At 44.6% G+C, this 18,116-nt stretch overlaps 1 protein-coding gene across 1 annotated transcript in view; it reads right to left on the bottom strand.

Annotated features, from left to right (window-relative positions):
• Positions 1–4,951: 4,951 nt before the first annotated feature.
• Positions 4,952–18,116, bottom strand: part of slx9 (SLX9 ribosome biogenesis factor) — a 125,744-nt gene continuing 112,579 nt past the window's right edge. Inside the window, exons 5-6 of the mRNA XM_084323990.1 lie at positions 7,192–7,260; positions 4,952–6,441 (exon numbers count right to left, since the gene is read on the bottom strand). Of these exons, the coding sequence (XP_084180116.1) occupies positions 6,315–6,441; positions 7,192–7,260 (196 nt within the window). The 3' untranslated portion in view covers positions 4,952–6,314. The remainder of the gene's footprint in view (positions 6,442–7,191; positions 7,261–18,116) is intronic.

Genomic DNA, 18,116 nt, shown 5'->3' with positions numbered 1-18,116 from the left:
CAGATGGCGTATGTTCCAAGAGTGGTGTAAGGCGGGGGGCCGGGACCCAGTCTCCTGCCCCCTGGATGCTGTCCTTAGTTATCTCCAGTCTCTCCTTGGTAGACTGTCGGCTTCGACGGTGAGGGTATATGCAGCAGCTATATCCTCCTATCATGAGGGGTTTGAGGGGGATGTCTTGTTCAGCCACCCTCTTGTGAAGCGTTTCCTGCTTGGCGCTCGACGCGTTAAGCCGGTGCAACGCTCTTTGGCTCCGAGTTGGGATCTTCAATTGGTCCTCGGTCGGTTGTCCTTGGCCCCGTTTGAGCCACTTGAGCAAGCACCGTTGGGACAGCTGTCTTTCAAGACCGCGTTCTTGCTGGCTGTCACCTCCGCTAAACGCGGGGGTGAGCTCTGTTCTCTTTCGGTACGTCCAGAGTGCCTGTCTTTTCGTTCCGATTGCGGTGCCACTCTGCGGCCTAATCCTGCTTTCGTGCCTAAGAATATCCGGAGTTCCTTCCGCTCCAGGGATATTGTGGTTCAGGCGTTTCGTCCGCCCCCTCACGCTAGTGAGTTAGATGCCTCACATGTCATGTCCGGTCCGTGCTTTGGGAATTTACCTCAGCCGTACTCAGGACCTCAGGGTTACCGATCAGCTTTTTGTCTGTCACGGTGGTTCTCGTGCCGGTAAGGCACTATCGAAACAGCGCCTGTCCCATTGGTTGTGCGAGGGCATTGCCATCTGCTACACGTTGGCCGGGCTGGATCCCCCTGGGGGCGTCAGGGCGCACTGCACTCGTGGGGTGGCTGCCTCTGCCGCTCTGCTGGGTGGGGCCTCGGTGGAGGACATCTGTGCTGCAGCTTCATGGTCCTCCCCGGGCCCCTTTGTAAGGTTTTACCTCATGGACATGACCGGGGGTTCTGTCTCCCAGGCGGTTCTGGGGTCTGTGGCCTTTCCTGCTTCCCGTCCTTTGGTAGGGTAGCAGGAGTGTGTGGGTATGGGCCACAGTGTGTTAGGTCACACGTGGTTCCGCCTGTGCTGTGTGTTCAAGGGGTTCTAGTTCCCTCTTGCTCGCACTCAGGGGGAGTTGACTGCGCCCCCCCTTCATTAGGAAGGATGGGGTGACGGGACTCCCCAACCCCTTGATGTTGGCTTACAGGTCATCAGGGGGTGCATCTGTCGGGCCTCGCGTCCGCTCTACCCCATATCTCGATAGGCTTAAGAGCGGGACGCGATGGCCAAGTACGATAATATAGCGAAAGGTTATGTATATAACCTAGTTATGAGTACTGGCTAAGCGTCCCGCTTTTAACGGCCCTGAGTCCCTTTTTGAGGAATCTTTTCCTGGAAACGGGTTTTTTTGGCGAGGAAGAGTGTTTGGTGACCATGCCTAGTGTCTTATAGGCTACGCCTCCATAGGGGCGGGACCCGGCAGGTGTGGGCGTATTTGTTTTTCGTTAGTGGAGTACAGTAGGTACATGAGATGAGGTATATCTCGATAGGCTTAAGAGCGGGACGCTTAGCCAGTACTCATATAACTAGGTTAAATACATAACCTTTCGTTTTAGATGGCAGATCACTCCAGGCCGGAAGTCTCCGACAGCTGTTGCTTTGCCCCACCTCGACGTTAGCCTCGTCCTCCATCTACCAGCCTTCTTCTCTACTACTCACCCGGGGGCCTTCAACACCCCCCCCCCCCCAACCTCAAGCCACCCGGAGATTAAATATCCAGGTAGGGAACTGCAGCTAAATGGGGAAATACTAGGGATGCTCGATATTGGCTTTTTTACCGATACCGATATTGTCCAACTCTTAATTTCCGATACCGATATCAACAGATACTGATATATGCAGGGTCGTCCCCCCCCCCCCCCCCCCCAAAAATGGAAAAATTTCAGGTAATTAACATTACATATCTCTTGTTGTGGAATTAACACAACATTATGCATACTTTTGACAATAAATAAAAAAAAAAATAATTTAAACAGATACCGATATCACATTTTATTATCGTCCCGGCCGATAATATCGGACATCCCTAGGAAATACCATTGCCAAATTTCCCTCGGGATGATTAAAGTATTTCTATTCTATCAGGGAGGACTGACACGCATGAAAACTGATAAGATGTAACTATTCACAATATCACAGAGACGCTCAATGGCGGCCAGTGTTGGAAAGTAATCGCTTGACATAACTTGATGCACGAGCAAAATTAATGTCTCAAACAACGTAAGCGTTCCGTGCAACAAATAAAGTTAATCTATAGGAACGGCGTCTGCGTTTTCCGCAAAAAGTAGGCGTGACCTCGATGAAAGTTTGAAGAAGTGTTCTGATGTTTACCTCAAGACAGAGCAGAGCGTTCTGATGTTTACCTCAAGACAGAGCTGAGCGTTCTGATGTACACCTCAAGACAGAGCTGAGCATGCTGATCTGATTAAAATCAAAGGGTATTGCACATAAATAGGCACTTCAGATAATCCTTCAGAACGTTGATCGGCAATAAATCAAAATGACACCATTCACCATCATAGCCTATAATAACAGCATTTCATTGGCCTATCAACCGGTTTTAATAAACAAACAGAGCAGAGCGTTCTGATGTACACCCCAAGGCCGAGCAGAGCGTTCTGATGTACACCCCAAGACAGAGCAGAGCGTTCTGATGTACACCCCAAGACCGAGCAGAGCGTTCTGATGTACACCCAGGGGAGGAAATTAGGCCACTTTACCCGCCAAATGCGGGTATTTTTTACGTTTGGCTGGTAAAAAATATCAGATACTCGCCAGTTGGCTGGTAAGCCAAAAAGTTAGTTTTCTCCCCTGCTGGCGAGTATACAAAAAAATAAAACATTCTGCAATCACTGCACTGGCAAACGGTGCGCGTCTTCTGAGTGTTCGCTTTAGTTGACAGTGCCACGAGAGCACTGCACAAGACCACCCGCGGACATATAATGTTTAATAAACGTTTGTGCAGTACTGGCCAACCCGCGGACATATAATAATAAAAGTCCCGCGGTACTAGGCTAGCCATCAGGAGCACTCGCAAACAGATAACGTTAAACACAGCAGAAGATGGAAAACAGACAGACTGACCAACGGGGAACTGCATCCAACCCTAGTACAACCCTCGAGTATAAGTTACTAAGGACACATTTAAATCACAGAGGTGTAATGTTAGTCTACTGGAACTGTATACAGTGGTTAGCTTCTAGTTAGCGTTTTAGCTATAGCTGCTTGCTAGCTAACGTTAGCCCCGTGTGCTCAAAGCAGCCAGCTAGGTGTATCTGTTATGACTATAATGTTTCCAAAAAAGCACCGGACTACGATGTAAGGTTAGACATTTTATTTCATGCTCAAAAGCCCCTGGCTTGCACATCGCAGTCACGAAAGGGGCTAGCTCAACCAGTGCACTGTGCACAACAGCACACCAACCCAACTGACGTTACCACAACACTTGACGGTACTTCACAGCACTGTCGTAACTCGTAAGACCACCGTGCTGTCTTAAAGGCACAGTGTGCCTACCCAGATGCATACACAACATTGACGCGGCTTGACATACAAAGAAGTAATTATCACAATTCGCGGTTTTTTTTGTCTGGTAAAAAATCTGTTTGGCTGGTAAAAAAAATCAGATACTCGCCAGTTGGCTGGTAAGCCAAGAAGTTAGTTTCCTCCCCTGTGTACACCCCAAGACAGAGCAGAGCGTTCTGATGTACACCCCAAGACAGAGCAGAGCGTTCTGATGTACACCCCAAGACAGAGCAGAGCGTTCTGATGTACACCCCAAGACCGAGCAGAGCGTTCCGATGTACACCCCAAGACAGAGCAGAGCGTTCTGATGTACACCCCAAGACAGAGCAGAGCGTTCTGATGTACACCCCAAGACAGAGCAGAGCGTTCTGATGTACACCCCAAGACAGAGCAGCAGAGCGTTCTGATGTACACCTCAAGACAGAGCAGAGCGTTCTGATGTACACCCCAAGACCGAGCAGAGCGTTCTGATGTACACCCCAAGACAGAGCAGAGCGTTCTGATGTACACCCCAAGACAGAGCAGAGCGTTCTGATGTACACCTCAAGACAGAGCAGAGCGTTCTGATGTACACCCCAAGACAGAGCAGAGCGTTCCGATGTACACCCCAAGACAGAGCAGAGCGTTCTGATGTACACCCCAAGACAGAGCAGAGCGTTCTGATGTACACCTCAAGACAGAGCAGAGGCGGCTGTGGTTCGTACAGCAAACACAAGCATTGTTGTTGATTCTACTGGTCGGTAAAACTCCGCTTGAGGCATGCAGTTAAAATGGACTATAATTATGTGTTGTAATGGTGTGACCCATTAAAGAGCTTACAAAAAAGGCGTATTACATGTTATGTACCATCAGCAGGCAAACAGCTTCATACTCTGCTTATGTATATATACATTAATTGATTTTAACACATCAATGTGGAGTATATTCATACACTTAAATTAAGATTCTAAACTTCTAGATGGAAATTAAACCTTTTGGAAGCGTCTTAACCCACTGTAAACCGGAATATAGGTGTGTTTTATTAGCGTTTGTAAACATTACCAATGTATTTTTTCCCCCAGCCCTAATATCAATCAAATACAGTCAATGATTTCCAGTTCCTCGTTTTTATCAGTTCACTGAGCCGCATTTAATATTTCCTGGAATATGTGACATCATAATGACATCACACATCCCAACTCTTTAACTCGATAACTCAAACCAAATGCATTTGTACGACAGTTTATAGTTGCATTGCATTGTTAAAAGTACCCCCCCCCCCCCCACCCAAAAAAAAGTATTAATTAATTGATCTATAGCACCTTTAAGTTAATTTGCCTATCATCCACTTGATGACGGGGACCGTCAACAGTAGGTAGGTACACATAAAACATGTACTGCACTGTACATACAACATAATAAACGATGAGACGAAGAATCACTACAATGTAAAAGTGGTGTTTTGAACATAGCACAATTTATTATTGCCTAGGAAAAGTAGATTTGCGCCTTGGCTACAAAAACAAAAACACAGGCTACACACATCAACTGTGGTTCCATCCGTTCACTCACCTCTGGCCACAGGGAAGCTGAATTCAAAAACACCTTAAAAACTGGTAGGCATTTTCAGGGTTCCTACAGATCAAATTCCATGACTACATCATATACGTATAACATGATTTATACGACTCCAAGATGTGTCAGTGATAGGGCTGTCAAAATTGGCCAAAAATTACATTAGAATATTCCTTCTAAAAAAAGGATGATATTCGAATATCTATTGTTGGGCATATTTATAAAAAATAAATAAAAATATAGCAATAGCATATGTGTGTAGGTTTTTTAGATAACAGGTATTAGGGGTATATCTTATATAAGACAACTAACTAAAATGTGATCTCATTGGATGTGCCCTGACAATTAATGCTTGTATATCTTATCGTGTGTTGTCATGTTTGTTTATATGTTTGTTTAAAAAATAATAAAAAAATAAAATACAAAAAATTAATAAAAAATGTCTGTGTCTGTGGTAACACAATTACATTTTTATGTTTTGTTTTATTGTGTTATTTCCCTTGTCGTTATTGTTGTTGTTGTTACCATTTCCTGTGAAGTTCTGTTTATTGTTGTTATTACTGTATTGTGTTGTCTTGTTTAATGTAAAAAAAATTTAATTAAAAATAAAAAAATTTATCCAAAATGTTCTTAAAATAAAACAATTCACACAATTCGAATATACATTTTTACAATCGAATGTATGTTTATTTTTGAACAATTATAAATTCGAATATAGAATATTAGTTGACAGCCCTAGTCGGTGATAACTTTCACTTTTTACTTGGTCGGATAGTTGCCTTCAATGTCCCAGGTCTCGTATGGGCGGAGCTACAACCTCATTGTGTAAATCAGAAACATTTGTTATAAAGGACTTTTTATTCCGTCAAAGGTAACTACAGTCAAACCTCACATTACAGAGAAGATTTTGTTCAAATTTGTTTGATATTTTCCAAATCTTTTTGGACATCTACCATTATCCACAATTTTTCCATGCCTGGAATTTTATTCTCTCCCAACACCACCACTTTTCCAGGCGTGTTCATGACCATAGGAGGGACCCTGTATTTTGGCAGGTGCCAGGCATCGGTGGAAGGCTTCCCCTTTAGAAGCGAGGGTGAGGGCGTAGGGTGGGGGTGTTGGGTGGATGGGGCATCAGAACTCCCCCCCTATAAACCCAGGGTGGGGGTCGGGTGGGGGGGGTGGATAACGTCTCTTGCGAGCTAACTCGGCTCCGTCTGACTGCGGGCTCCTCCGGCCGGCCGGCCTAGCCAGGGCCCTGCTCCTCTTCCTGCCTCATCCTCTTCCTCAGCTGCTCCCCGATGTCGGCCAGGGGGTTGGACGTGGAGGCCAGGCTCCTCACCGCCTCGCTGAACCGGCTGCTCTCAGTTTCCCTGCGACCGGGGAGAAAATAACTAAATCACTAAAAAATTATATATTTTTTCTTTTTACTGCTAACTCAACGCTGACCGTGCAGTATTGTCATGGATGTGTTTACATTTATGTTGCTATGGGAACAAGGCTTAAAATATATATTTTTTAATTGTTTGCATTATTATTGTTTGCAGCAGTAGGCATTTGGAAAATGTGAGAGAACAGCTGACGTCTTAATTAAAGCTTTGGGCTCCATCTGTTGTGATGAAACTACATATTAGCAGCTAGTTGACGTGATGATGGGGACACATGATGTTCACTTCTTATTCTGTTTGCATTAGCTGAGGGGCTTTAGGACCTCAGCCAAATGGTCACACTATACATTTGAATGAATGGAGGAGGGGGGAGAGGAGAGGAGAGAGGGAAAAGAAAGGAGAGGAGATAGAAAGGAGAGAAAATAGTGGAGAGGAGAGTGGAAAGAGAGAAGAGTAGATAAAAGAGAAGAGAGGAGCAGAGAGGAGAGAAGAGTAGAGAAAAGAGAGGCGAGGAGCAGAGAGAAAAGAGGAAAGGAGAGAAAAGAAAAAAGGAGAGGAGATAAAAAAGAGGAAAGAAAAGAGAGAAGAGGAGAAGGGTGAAGAGGAGAGTTGAAAGAGAAAAGAGGAGGAGAAAAGAGATGAGAAAGAAAAGAAAAAAGAGATAAAAAGGAGAGGAGAGGAGAGAAGAGAGGAGACGAGGAGCGAAGGGTAGAGAAAAGGAGAGGAGCATCTTACAGGAACTTGCGTTTCTGCGACTGTTTCATCAGACTGAAGTCAGTGGGCTCTGGCTTCTTCTTCACTGGTCTGGAAGGAGGGAGAGGGAGACAGGTGCAGGGTTAGAGGGAGGGAGACAGGTGCAGGGTTAGAGGGAGGGAGACAGGTGCAGGGTTAGAGGGAGGGAGACAGGTGCAGGGAGACAGGTGCAGGGTTAGAGGGAGGGAGACAGGTGCAGGGTTAGAGGGAGGGAGACAGGTGCAGGGAGACAGGTGCAGGGTTAGAGGGAGGGAGACAGGTGCAGGGAGACAGGTGCAGGGTTAGAGGGAGGGAGACAGGTGCAGGGAGACAGGTGCAGGGTTAGAGGGAGGGAGACAGGTGCAGGGTTAGAGGGAGGGAGACAGGTGCAGGGTTAGAGGGAGGGAGACAGGTGCAGGGAGACAGGTGCAGGGTTAGAGGGAGGGAGACAGGTGCAGGGAGACAGGTGCAGGGTTAGAGGGAGGGAGACAGGTGCAGGGAGACGGGTGCAGGGTTAGAGGGAGGGAGACAGGTGCAGGGAGACGGGTGCAGGGTTAGAGGGAGGGAGACAGGTGCAGGTTTAGAGGGAGGGAGACAGGTGCAGGGAGACGGGTGCCCTGTTCGAGGGGTCAGTTACATACAGCAGTAACCACGGACACACAGACGTACTTTGTAAACAAAGCAGCTTAACCCGTTCACTTCACTGCCACACTACAGAAGGTTAACCCTTTACGATCACACTACCGACTGTTACCGGTTTATGTTTATTTAGGATCCCCATTCGCTTTTGCACTTGACAAAAGCTATTCTTCCTGGGGTCCGACATTACATCATTATCAACATCAATTACATCATCAATTACATCATTATCAACATCATTAACAACAATCTCATCCTCAGTTAAGGATGACATTGTACAAGATACTTATTAGTATAAAGTATTAAAATTAAATAAATAGTGCTTCCTGAGCAGCACTCACTGCCATCAACATAAATACAATTAACAGTCAATTGGTTTTCACCGCTATGCCATAAGGGTTCAGTGCATGCTCGTTAGTAGATGGTATTTAAAATACTTTCTTGAACGTAGTTTTGGATTCTATTTCAGCGAAGTAGCTTGGCAATGAGTTCCATTCCATGATAGCTCTGTAAGTAAACTGAAACGATTTGAGTAGATTTGTGAGTTTAGGTGCCAGTAGATGGCCTGACGTAGCTTGTCTGGTCATATGGTCATGTTCTTCTCTTATGTAAACTATTTCATCATAAAAATACTGTGGTTTTTCGACAACTTGAACATTTCTGAGAAAAGTAATGAGACGAGATTGCAGATGTTTCTCAAGCGGAAGCTATGATACATTTCGGTGCATAACTCCAATATTAGTGAGCATCCTAGAGGCAAATCTTTCCTGTGACAAAATGGCATCCAATGTAATAAAAAAAGTCAACCAACAAACTCGATTCTTGTACCGGATCTCCTCACTGGTAAACAAGAATACCCTGAAGACTCTGGCAGGAGCACTCATTCAAGGGTACTACGACTATGCTTGCACCTCATGGTACCAAAGCACCTCAAAGGAGCTAAAAACAAAATTACAAACATCTCAAAACAAACTGGTCAGACTACTGCTTGACCTTACTCCTAGAACCCACCTCACCCCTGCCCACTTTGACAACTTAGGATGGCTTAGAGTAGACGACAGAGTACAGCAACTTGCAATGGGCCTGGTCTACAAGATACACTACACGACCAAGGTACCCATGTACATGTCAAAATACTTCCCAAAGGTCAGTGAATACCACGATCACAACACCAGAGGGAGCTCCACAAATCATGTTAAACCCAGATTCGGCTCAAACAAGGGACTAAACACGTTTCGCAATTATGCCACATCAATGTGGAACGCCCTACCCAAAGCTGTAAAGGAATGTGAATCACTACCCACTTTCAAAAACACTCTCAAAAAACACCTACGGGAGACTGCAATTCGAAACTGGCCCCTGTAAATGTCCTAACACAACCCCCTCCAATGTACAGTAAATTACCAAGTATGGTCTTGTCAATATTCCAATGTACAGTTTTGTTTGTACAGTTGTACAGTGTCCCCCACCCACCCCTCCTACCCAACCCCCCCCCCCCCCCCCCCCCACCCAACCACCTCCAATGTACAGTTCCCCCCCCCCCCCCACGATGAATTGAAAATGGGGGACTCTGATGTAAACAAGACGAAAGTCTGGTCTGCATCCCCTTAACAATTGTATGTATTGAGCTGTACTGTACTGTACCCATTCTGCAATCTGTTAATAAAGTTTTCAATCAATCAATCAATCAATCAGCTTTGAACAGTGGAGAGCTAGTCTGGCAGCCTTGTTTTTAGCTATTTGTAGTTTCTGTATATATGTTTTTGCTGCTGATGACCATTATGACCGGACCGTACTCAAAGATGTGATAAAACCAGAGCCTGGATGACTTCTTTCAAAGTGGTTGGTGTTAAATACTTTGTAAATTTTCTTGTCACAGCTATGATGAAATATTGAATAGTTCAAAGGATCATCAAATGAAATCGGACTTATTCGTCTTGTTACGTTATGGGCTTGGGTGTTCAGTACAGCCAGCCATGGGAGCACAGAAAATAATTATATATTTATATATATTTGTGTGTGCATTTTCTCATATACAAATTAGCTTCCTCTCCCAGCGCTCCATTGCTTTCAGTTTAGCTGGTCGTCCGCACTAATACACATTGGCAGTATTAGGGGGAGGGAAACTGATGGGTGGGGATCGGGCGTTGTGAACAGCGACTCCTACAGGTCGGTTGGTGCGCCTGCGCAGTAGAATCAGGAAGCGACGGGGGCGGGGCCCCTCCAAAGCCCAGACCCCAGACGCTGAAAGATCGAGCCGCGCAGGTGGAAAGATGCGACTGCTGTTACCTCGAGTATCGGAGGGGACTCGTGCTATGTATGACTTAGTCCACATTGCAGCCGGCTTGTGGGAGGCATGAAACAGCGTTCAAAGACAGGGGAGGGTTGAATTGGATGATACGAAAATTGGGATGGGAGAAGAAAATGGGAGAAAAAGTGGATAAAAAAAAACAAATTAGCTTCCTCTTTACCCCCTGGAAAGAGGAGATGAGTAAAGAGAGGAGAGAGAAAAGAGGAGCAGAGAGAAAGAGAGAGAGAGAGAGAGAGAGCGATCAAGCGAACAGAGTCGCGTCTATGCTTTTAAGCAAGTGGCTTGTCCTTCCACGTTCCCGTTTTGCGCTCTGATTGGCCACGCACGTTTCTGGTCATGTGACATGTGCGCCAATCGTGGGACGGCAAGTTCTGCGCCTATTTCCGGGTCTAACAGCCTGCAAACTACCTAACGCCTAGTTTATCACTGGTTAAGCTTAGGCGACTCTTTCGCAGTTGGTTAAGGTTAGAGTTTGGAATCAGGGCAGGCGTTCTATCGTCATGCTCTAAGACAAACTCTAACCTTAACCAACTTCGAAAGAGTGCCTAAGCTTAACCGTCCAAAAACGTGCCGTCCCACGATTGGCGCACGTCACATGACCAGAAACGTGCGTGGCCAATCAGAGCGCAAAACGGGAACGCGGAAGGACAAGCCACTTGCTTAAAGTATAGAAGCAACAGAGTCACGCCCCCTCCCCCCCCCCCCATCATAAAGCTCCTGGTCCTCCATGATGGAGTGAAGCCTGTTTGCCTTCCGGCAGTACGTGTCAGCAGAGTGAAGTGTAACGTCAACATCAGTACGTGTCAGAAGTGTAACATCAGTACGTGACAGAAGTGTAACGTCAACATCAGTACATGTCAGAAGTGTAACATCAGTACATGTCAGAAGTGTAACATCAGTACATGTCAGGAATTGTAACGTTAACATCAGTACATGTCAGAAGTGTAACGTCAACATCAGTACATGTCAGAAGTGTAACGTCAACATCAGTACGTGACAGAAGTGTAACGTCAACATCAGTACATGTCAGAAGTGTAACGTCAACATCAGTACGTGTCAGAAGTGTAACGTCAACATCAGTACGTGTCAGAAGTGTAACGTCAACATCAGTACATGTCAGACGTGTAACGTCAACATCAGTACGTGTCAGAAGTGTAACGTCAACATCAGTACATGTCAGAAGTGTAACGTCAACATCAGTACATGTCAGAAGTGTAACGTCAACATCAGTACATGTCAGAAGTGTAACATCAACATCAGTACGTGTCAGAAGTGTAACATCAGTACGTGTCAGAAGTGTAACATCAGTACGTGACAGAAGTGTAACATCAGTACGTGTCAGAAGTGTAACATAAGTACGTGTCAGAAGTGTAACATCAGTACATGTCAGAAGTGTAACATCAGTACATGTCAGAGTGTAACATCAGTACATGTCAGAAGTGTAACATCAGTACGTGTCAGAAGTGTAACATCAGTACGTGACAGAAGTGTAACGTCAACATCAGTACATGACAGAAGTGTAACGTCAACATCAGTACATGTCAGAAGTGTAACATCAGTACATGACAGAAGTGTAACGTCAACATCAGTATGTGACAGAAGTGTAACGTCAACATCAGTATGTGACAGAAGTGTAACGTCAACATCAGTATGTGACAGACGTGTAACGTCAACATCAGTATGTGACAGAAGTGTAACGTCAACATCAGTACGTGACAGAAGTGTAACATCAGTACGTGACAGAAGTGTAACATCAGTACATGTCAGAAGTGTAACATCAGTACGTGACAGAAGTGTAACATCAGTACGTGACAGAAGTGTAACATCAGTACGTGTCAGAAGTATAACGTCAACATCAGTATGTGTCAGCAGTACGTGTCCTCAGTACGTGTCAGCAGAGCTCTGAAACGCATCAAATCACCAAGCGAAGCTCACTGTTAATGTCATGTCGTGGGGCATTGAAATGGCCGCCTTGTGAGTCATCTGTCTTTGCAGAGTTGCACAGTGCAGCTTTAAAAGGAACACGGCAACATGAAATGCGTTTACCGTCTTCTCCAGAGTCGGACAAGAAGATAAGACACCAATCTCCTCTTTGTGCGTTCAGTAGAAAGCTATCCGGCTGCTGCAAGCTAGCCTAGCTTAGCAGAAATGCATGGAAGCGGATACGGACCACTAGCCTAGCTCTCCCAGAGTTTTAAATTAAGCTAGGCTAGCCAGATAGCTTTCTACTGAACGCACAGAGAGGAAATTGGTATTTATCTTCTTGTGAGACTCTGGAGAAGACGGTAAGTGCATTTCCCATAATGTTGGCGTGTTCCTTTAAAAAGACAACCAAATAGCTTACTGTAGGTCTGTTTGAAAATTGGTTAAGTATGGGCTGCTCCACCTGGAATCAAACCTGTGAGCAGGGGTATAAAGTACTTGAGTAATTGTACTTTGTTACAATACTTAAGTACTGTTTTTGGGGATTTGTACTTTACTCAAGTATTATTAGGTTTTCATACTTGTACTTTTACTCAATTACATTTCAGAGAAAAAAAACACACTTTTTACTCCTTACATTTAAAATGCAGACCTACAAAGTACAAAGTACAAATCTCGCAAGTCCAACCATTTTAATTAGTATTATTTGTTTCTCTGGCCGAACTAACGTTAACGTTATTAATCCTGCGGCCGCACTGTATTTAAAAACAGCCAATCAAATCCCCATCAATGGAAAATGAACCCGCCCATACCCATGCTGATAGTGTTATTTGCTTCAAAACATGACTCCCCCTCCCAGAGTTACAGTGAGCAGCATTACACTGTACCGACTACTAGGGCTGGGCAATTCATCAAATTGTATTTTCTATTACGATTTTGGCTTCCAACGGATTATGAAAACAAGATCATCGACTTTTAGTCTGGTCATGTTTTTGTTTTTCAGTTGAATTATATTTAAGAGGAAATCCACTGTTAAAAAAGTCTTTATCATTATATTGTAACATGCGTTACTTTATGAAGAAGATGTCAATGTGTTGATAAATGAAGTGTGGGCCCAATATGTTAGGATGTGCCAATGTCAGCATATTTGGGTCACTTGACCTTTAAGATTCCAGGTATGGGTGTGGTTAGGGGCGGTCCCAACCAGCAGGGGGCCATCTTGGATTGGAATCATGGCCTCATGGAGTTTTTGTTTGCTACTGCTATTGTGAGAGGAAGGAGGGATTTTGCCAGGCCTCCTAAAAGATTCTTCAGTAACCAAGGACAGGTCAGCTGCAGTGTTGCTTCCCAGTGGATTACTTCTTTTTCCTTTCCTTTTCTAAGATGTGGATCAACCCAGGACTTATCACCTTTTGGACACTCAAAGGTTTGAGTGTTATTGGACACTACTAACTACCATGCAGGCTGCATGGTCTGGTAGGCCTGAACATTATACACGGTACATTATACATGGTAAACATACATGGTAAACATAGGCATGGTAACATTATACACGGTAAACATACATGGTAAACATACATGGTAACATCATACACGGTACATTATACATGGTAAACATACATGGTAAACATACATGGTAACATAGGCATGGTAACATTATACACGGTAAACATACATGGTAAACATACATGGTAACATCATACACGGTACATTATACATGGTAAACATACATGGTAAACATACATGGTAACATCATGCACGGTACATTATACATGGTAAACATACATGGTAAACATACATGGTAACATAGGCATGGTAACATTATACACGGTAAACCTACATGGTAAACATACATGGTAACATCATACACGGTACATTATACATGGTAAACATACATGGTAACATTTATGTTGGGGCTAATGGACTGTAAAGCTGACAGGACCGTTCTTATTGGTTTGAGATGATTTTTGTTGTACCATACGTTGCTATGGGGTGCCCCATTTATTTTGATCCTCTTTTTGGTTAATACAACACTTTGAATTTAACACTGTTCCAGTACTCTCATTCTTTATAGCTGAACAGGTTTGTTTATTATTATCAAGCTTGTTACAGAAATGGCAACCACGAAGGGACTATAAAAAAAAAAAAAAAAAAAAAAAAAAAAAAAAGTGTAAAATATTCTCTATGTTGTTGTTAAGAGCTTTTGTTTTGTTTTGTTAGTTTGGGGTTGCTATACCATGGCTACATCTATGCATTCTCCTACTCCAGGGAGTATTGTTGAAGAAGAGGTTGCCTCAGACCAAGAAGAGGTTGCCTCAGACCAGGGAGAGGGAGAACTTGCTGAAGCTCTCATAGACTTCACGGCTGGCCCTTTTGTGACAAGGAGAGATCCTGTACAGGAGCTAGCTGAGACTCTTAATGACTTATATGTGAATGATGACTGCTGGAGGTAGCCTACTGGCCTCAAGTCAGGAATGATGTGTGGGCCTATACAAAGAACTGTCTCATATGCCAGCAGTACAAACCTGGGTGTCAGAAACCGGCGGGTTTCCTTCAGTCCACCACGGTCAGCGAACCAGGGGAGATGTTGGGGATTGACTTGATGGGTCCTTTCCCCAGAAGTAAGAAGGGGAATCAGTATCTTCTGGTTATAGTAGACTACTGTTCTAAGTGGGTGGAACACTTCCCTTTACGAGACTCCAAAACACCAAAGATAATACATATCCTCAGACAGGAGATCTTCCTTCGCTGGGGAACCCCAAAGTACCTCTTATCTGACAGGGGCCCACAGTTCACCAGCCATCTCTTAAAAGAAGAGCCAGTGGGGTGTAGTAAAAAAAACTGACCACAAGCTACCACCCCCAAACTAACTTGACCGAGAGAGTCAACAGAAACCTGAAGACCATGGTGGCCTCTTACGTCAAAGATCAGCATCAGGATTGGGATCTGTGGTTGGGCGAGTTCCGCTTTGCCATCAACACCGCCTACCATGAGTACTAGGTTCACTCCCGCAGAGATTGCGCTGGGAAGAAAATTGAAAGGACCTCTGGAGCGACTTCTATATCAGCCTCCCAAGCCGGACCAAAAGGCCTACTCCATGTTAGAAAGGCAACAGCAAATCCTGCAACAAGTTCAGCAAAATGTGGCTCAGGCCCAGGAGCATCAAGCTCCAAGCTACAATAGAAGGAGGTCTCCTGTCACATACCAAGTAGGAGAGAAGGTATGGGTTAAGCTGCACCCACAGTCTGATGCCAAGGCCATGTTTATGGCAAAACTTGCTCCAAAGTGGAGAGGGCCAGCCACAGTTCTCAGACATTTAGGGTCAGTGAACTACAGAGTAGCCATGGATAGCAGTCCCACCACCCATGAAACCATGCATGTTGAGAACATGACGATGTTTTATGGCGGTGGTACTACGCTTGGTGGGGGGGATGTGTAACATGCGTTACTTTATGAAGAAGATGTCAATGTGTTGATAAATGAAGTGTGGGCCCAATATGTTAGGATGTGCCAATGTCAGCATATTTGGGTCACTTGACCTTTAAGATTCCAGGTATGGGTGTGGTTAGGGGCGGTCCCAACCAGCAGGGGGCCATCTTGGATTGGAATCATGGCCTCATGGAGTTTTTGTTTGCTACTGCTATTGTGAGAGGAAGGAGGGATTTTGCCAGGCCTCCTAAAAGATTCTTCAGTAACCAAGGACAGGTCAGCTGCAGTGTTGCTTCCCAGTGGATTACTTCTTTTTCCTTTCCTTTTCTAAGATGTGGATCAACCCAGGACTTATCACCTTTTGGACACTCAAAGGTTTGAGTGTTATTGGACACTACTAACTACCATGCAGGCTGCATGGTCTGGTAGGCCTGAACATTATACACGGTACATTATACATGGTAAACATGGTAAACATACATGGTAACATAGGCATGGTAACATTATACATGGTAAACATACATGGTAAACATACATGGTAACATCATACACGGTACATTATACATGGTAAACATACATGGTAACATAGGCATGGTAACATTATACACGGTAAACATACATGGTAAACATACATGGTAACATCATACACGGTACATTATACATGGTAAACATACATGGTAAACATACATGGTAACATCATACACGGTACATTATACATGGTAAACATACATGGTAACATAGGCATGGTAACATTATACACGGTAAACCTACATGGTAAACATACATGGTAACATCATACACGGTACATTATACATGGTAAACATACATGGTAACATTTATGTTGGGGCTAATGGACTGTAAAGCTGACAGGACCGTTCTTATTGGTTTGAGATGATTTTTGTTGTACCATACGTTGCTATGGGGTGCCCCATTTATTTTGATCCTCTTTTTGGTTAATACAACACTTTGAATTTAACACTGTTCCAGTACTCTCATTCTTTATAGCTGAACAGGTTTGTTTATTATTATCAAGCTTGTTACAATATTTTTTATTTAAGTTCAATAAATGCTTCCAAAATCAAGTAAATCGTGTTAAATAATCACAACTTCAATATATTGACCCAAAATAATAGCAATTATGATGCTTGCCATAACCGAGCAGCCCTACCGAATAGCTGTGGGTGTTTTATTATTATTATTATTATTATTATTATTATTATTATTATTATTATTATTATTATTATTATTATTATTATTATTATTATTATTATTATTATTATTATATATTTTTTAGTACACGCAGATCCCAACGGGAATCAAACCTCTAACCCGCCTCATGGTGAGGAGTGATCAGTCACCTTCAGGCTGGTCGCTTCTCAGCGAGTGGGGCGGTCGACCTTTCTCCGCTACTTCCTTATTACAGTAGAGATGAACAGAGATGTGACAGCAGGCCATGAGTCAGAAGCATACACAGGCGCGCACACACACACACACACACACAGACACACACAGGCACACACACACGCGCACACACACCACACGTGGGACGAGCCCTGGGACAGATCCACTAGTCCTCCCCCTGCGAGCGGAGCAGCTGCTGCGGAGGGCTGCGTTTCTGTCTAGAGGGCCGAGCAGCGTCATGTCGGCCGTATCGCCTGCTGAGCATTTGGAAACCAGCCAAGAGAGGCAGGGGATGAGGCCCGTTCCACCGCCTTTTGACCGTAATCAAAGGGAGCAGAGCGGCGCGGAACGGAGATCTGGCGATCGGGGGAGGAAAGAAAAAACACCCGAAAGGCAGCGCTGTTGACGGGCCGCAACATAATGAGCCCAACGCTCTGGTTTCTCACCCAGCAGTGTTTCCAGGGTGCTGTTGTTGTTACACCCAGCAGTGTATCCATGGTGCTGTTGTTACACCCAGCAGTGTATCCAGGGTGCTGTTACACCCAGCAGTGTATCCCAGGGTGCTGTTGTTACACCCAGCAGTGTATCCAGGGTGCCGTCGTTACACCCAGCAGTGTATCCAGGGTGCTGTTGTTACACCCAGCATCCTCTCCTCATTAATCTCTCCTCCCCCCTCATCTCATCACCCCCATTTTCTTCTCTCCTCTCCTTTACGTATCCTCTCCTCCCCTCATCCCCATTTCTTCCCTCATCTGCTAGTCATAACCAAAGCAAAAAGGATTATGAACCAAAGCTACAGATTTACAGAAGGTTCCACGGAGGACACCACCTAACACCACCTTCATCACAGAACCATCAGCGTCGACCTTAACACCACCTTCATCACAGAACCATCAGCGTCGACCTTAACACCACCTTCATCACAGAACCATCAGTGTTGACCTTAACACCACCTTCATCACAGAACCATCAGTGTTGACCTTAACACCACCTTCATCACAGAACCATCAGTGTTGACCTTAATACCACCTTCATCACAGAACCATCAGTGTTGACCTTAACACCACCTTCATCACAGAACCATCAGTGTTGAGCTTAACACCACCTTCATCACAGAACCATCAGTGTTGACCTTAATACCACCTTCATCACAGAACCATCAGTGTTGACCTTAATACCACCTTCATCACAGAACCATCAGCATTGAGCTTAACACCACCTTCAT

Source organism: Notolepis coatsorum (genome assembly GCF_963971535.1).
Source record: "Notolepis coatsorum genome assembly, chromosome: 1".
NCBI classification, from domain to species: Eukaryota; Metazoa; Chordata; class Actinopteri; order Aulopiformes; family Paralepididae; genus Notolepis; species Notolepis coatsorum.
Note: the sequence above shows the minus strand (reverse complement) of the source record. Positions and strands in the feature narration are given on the sequence as shown.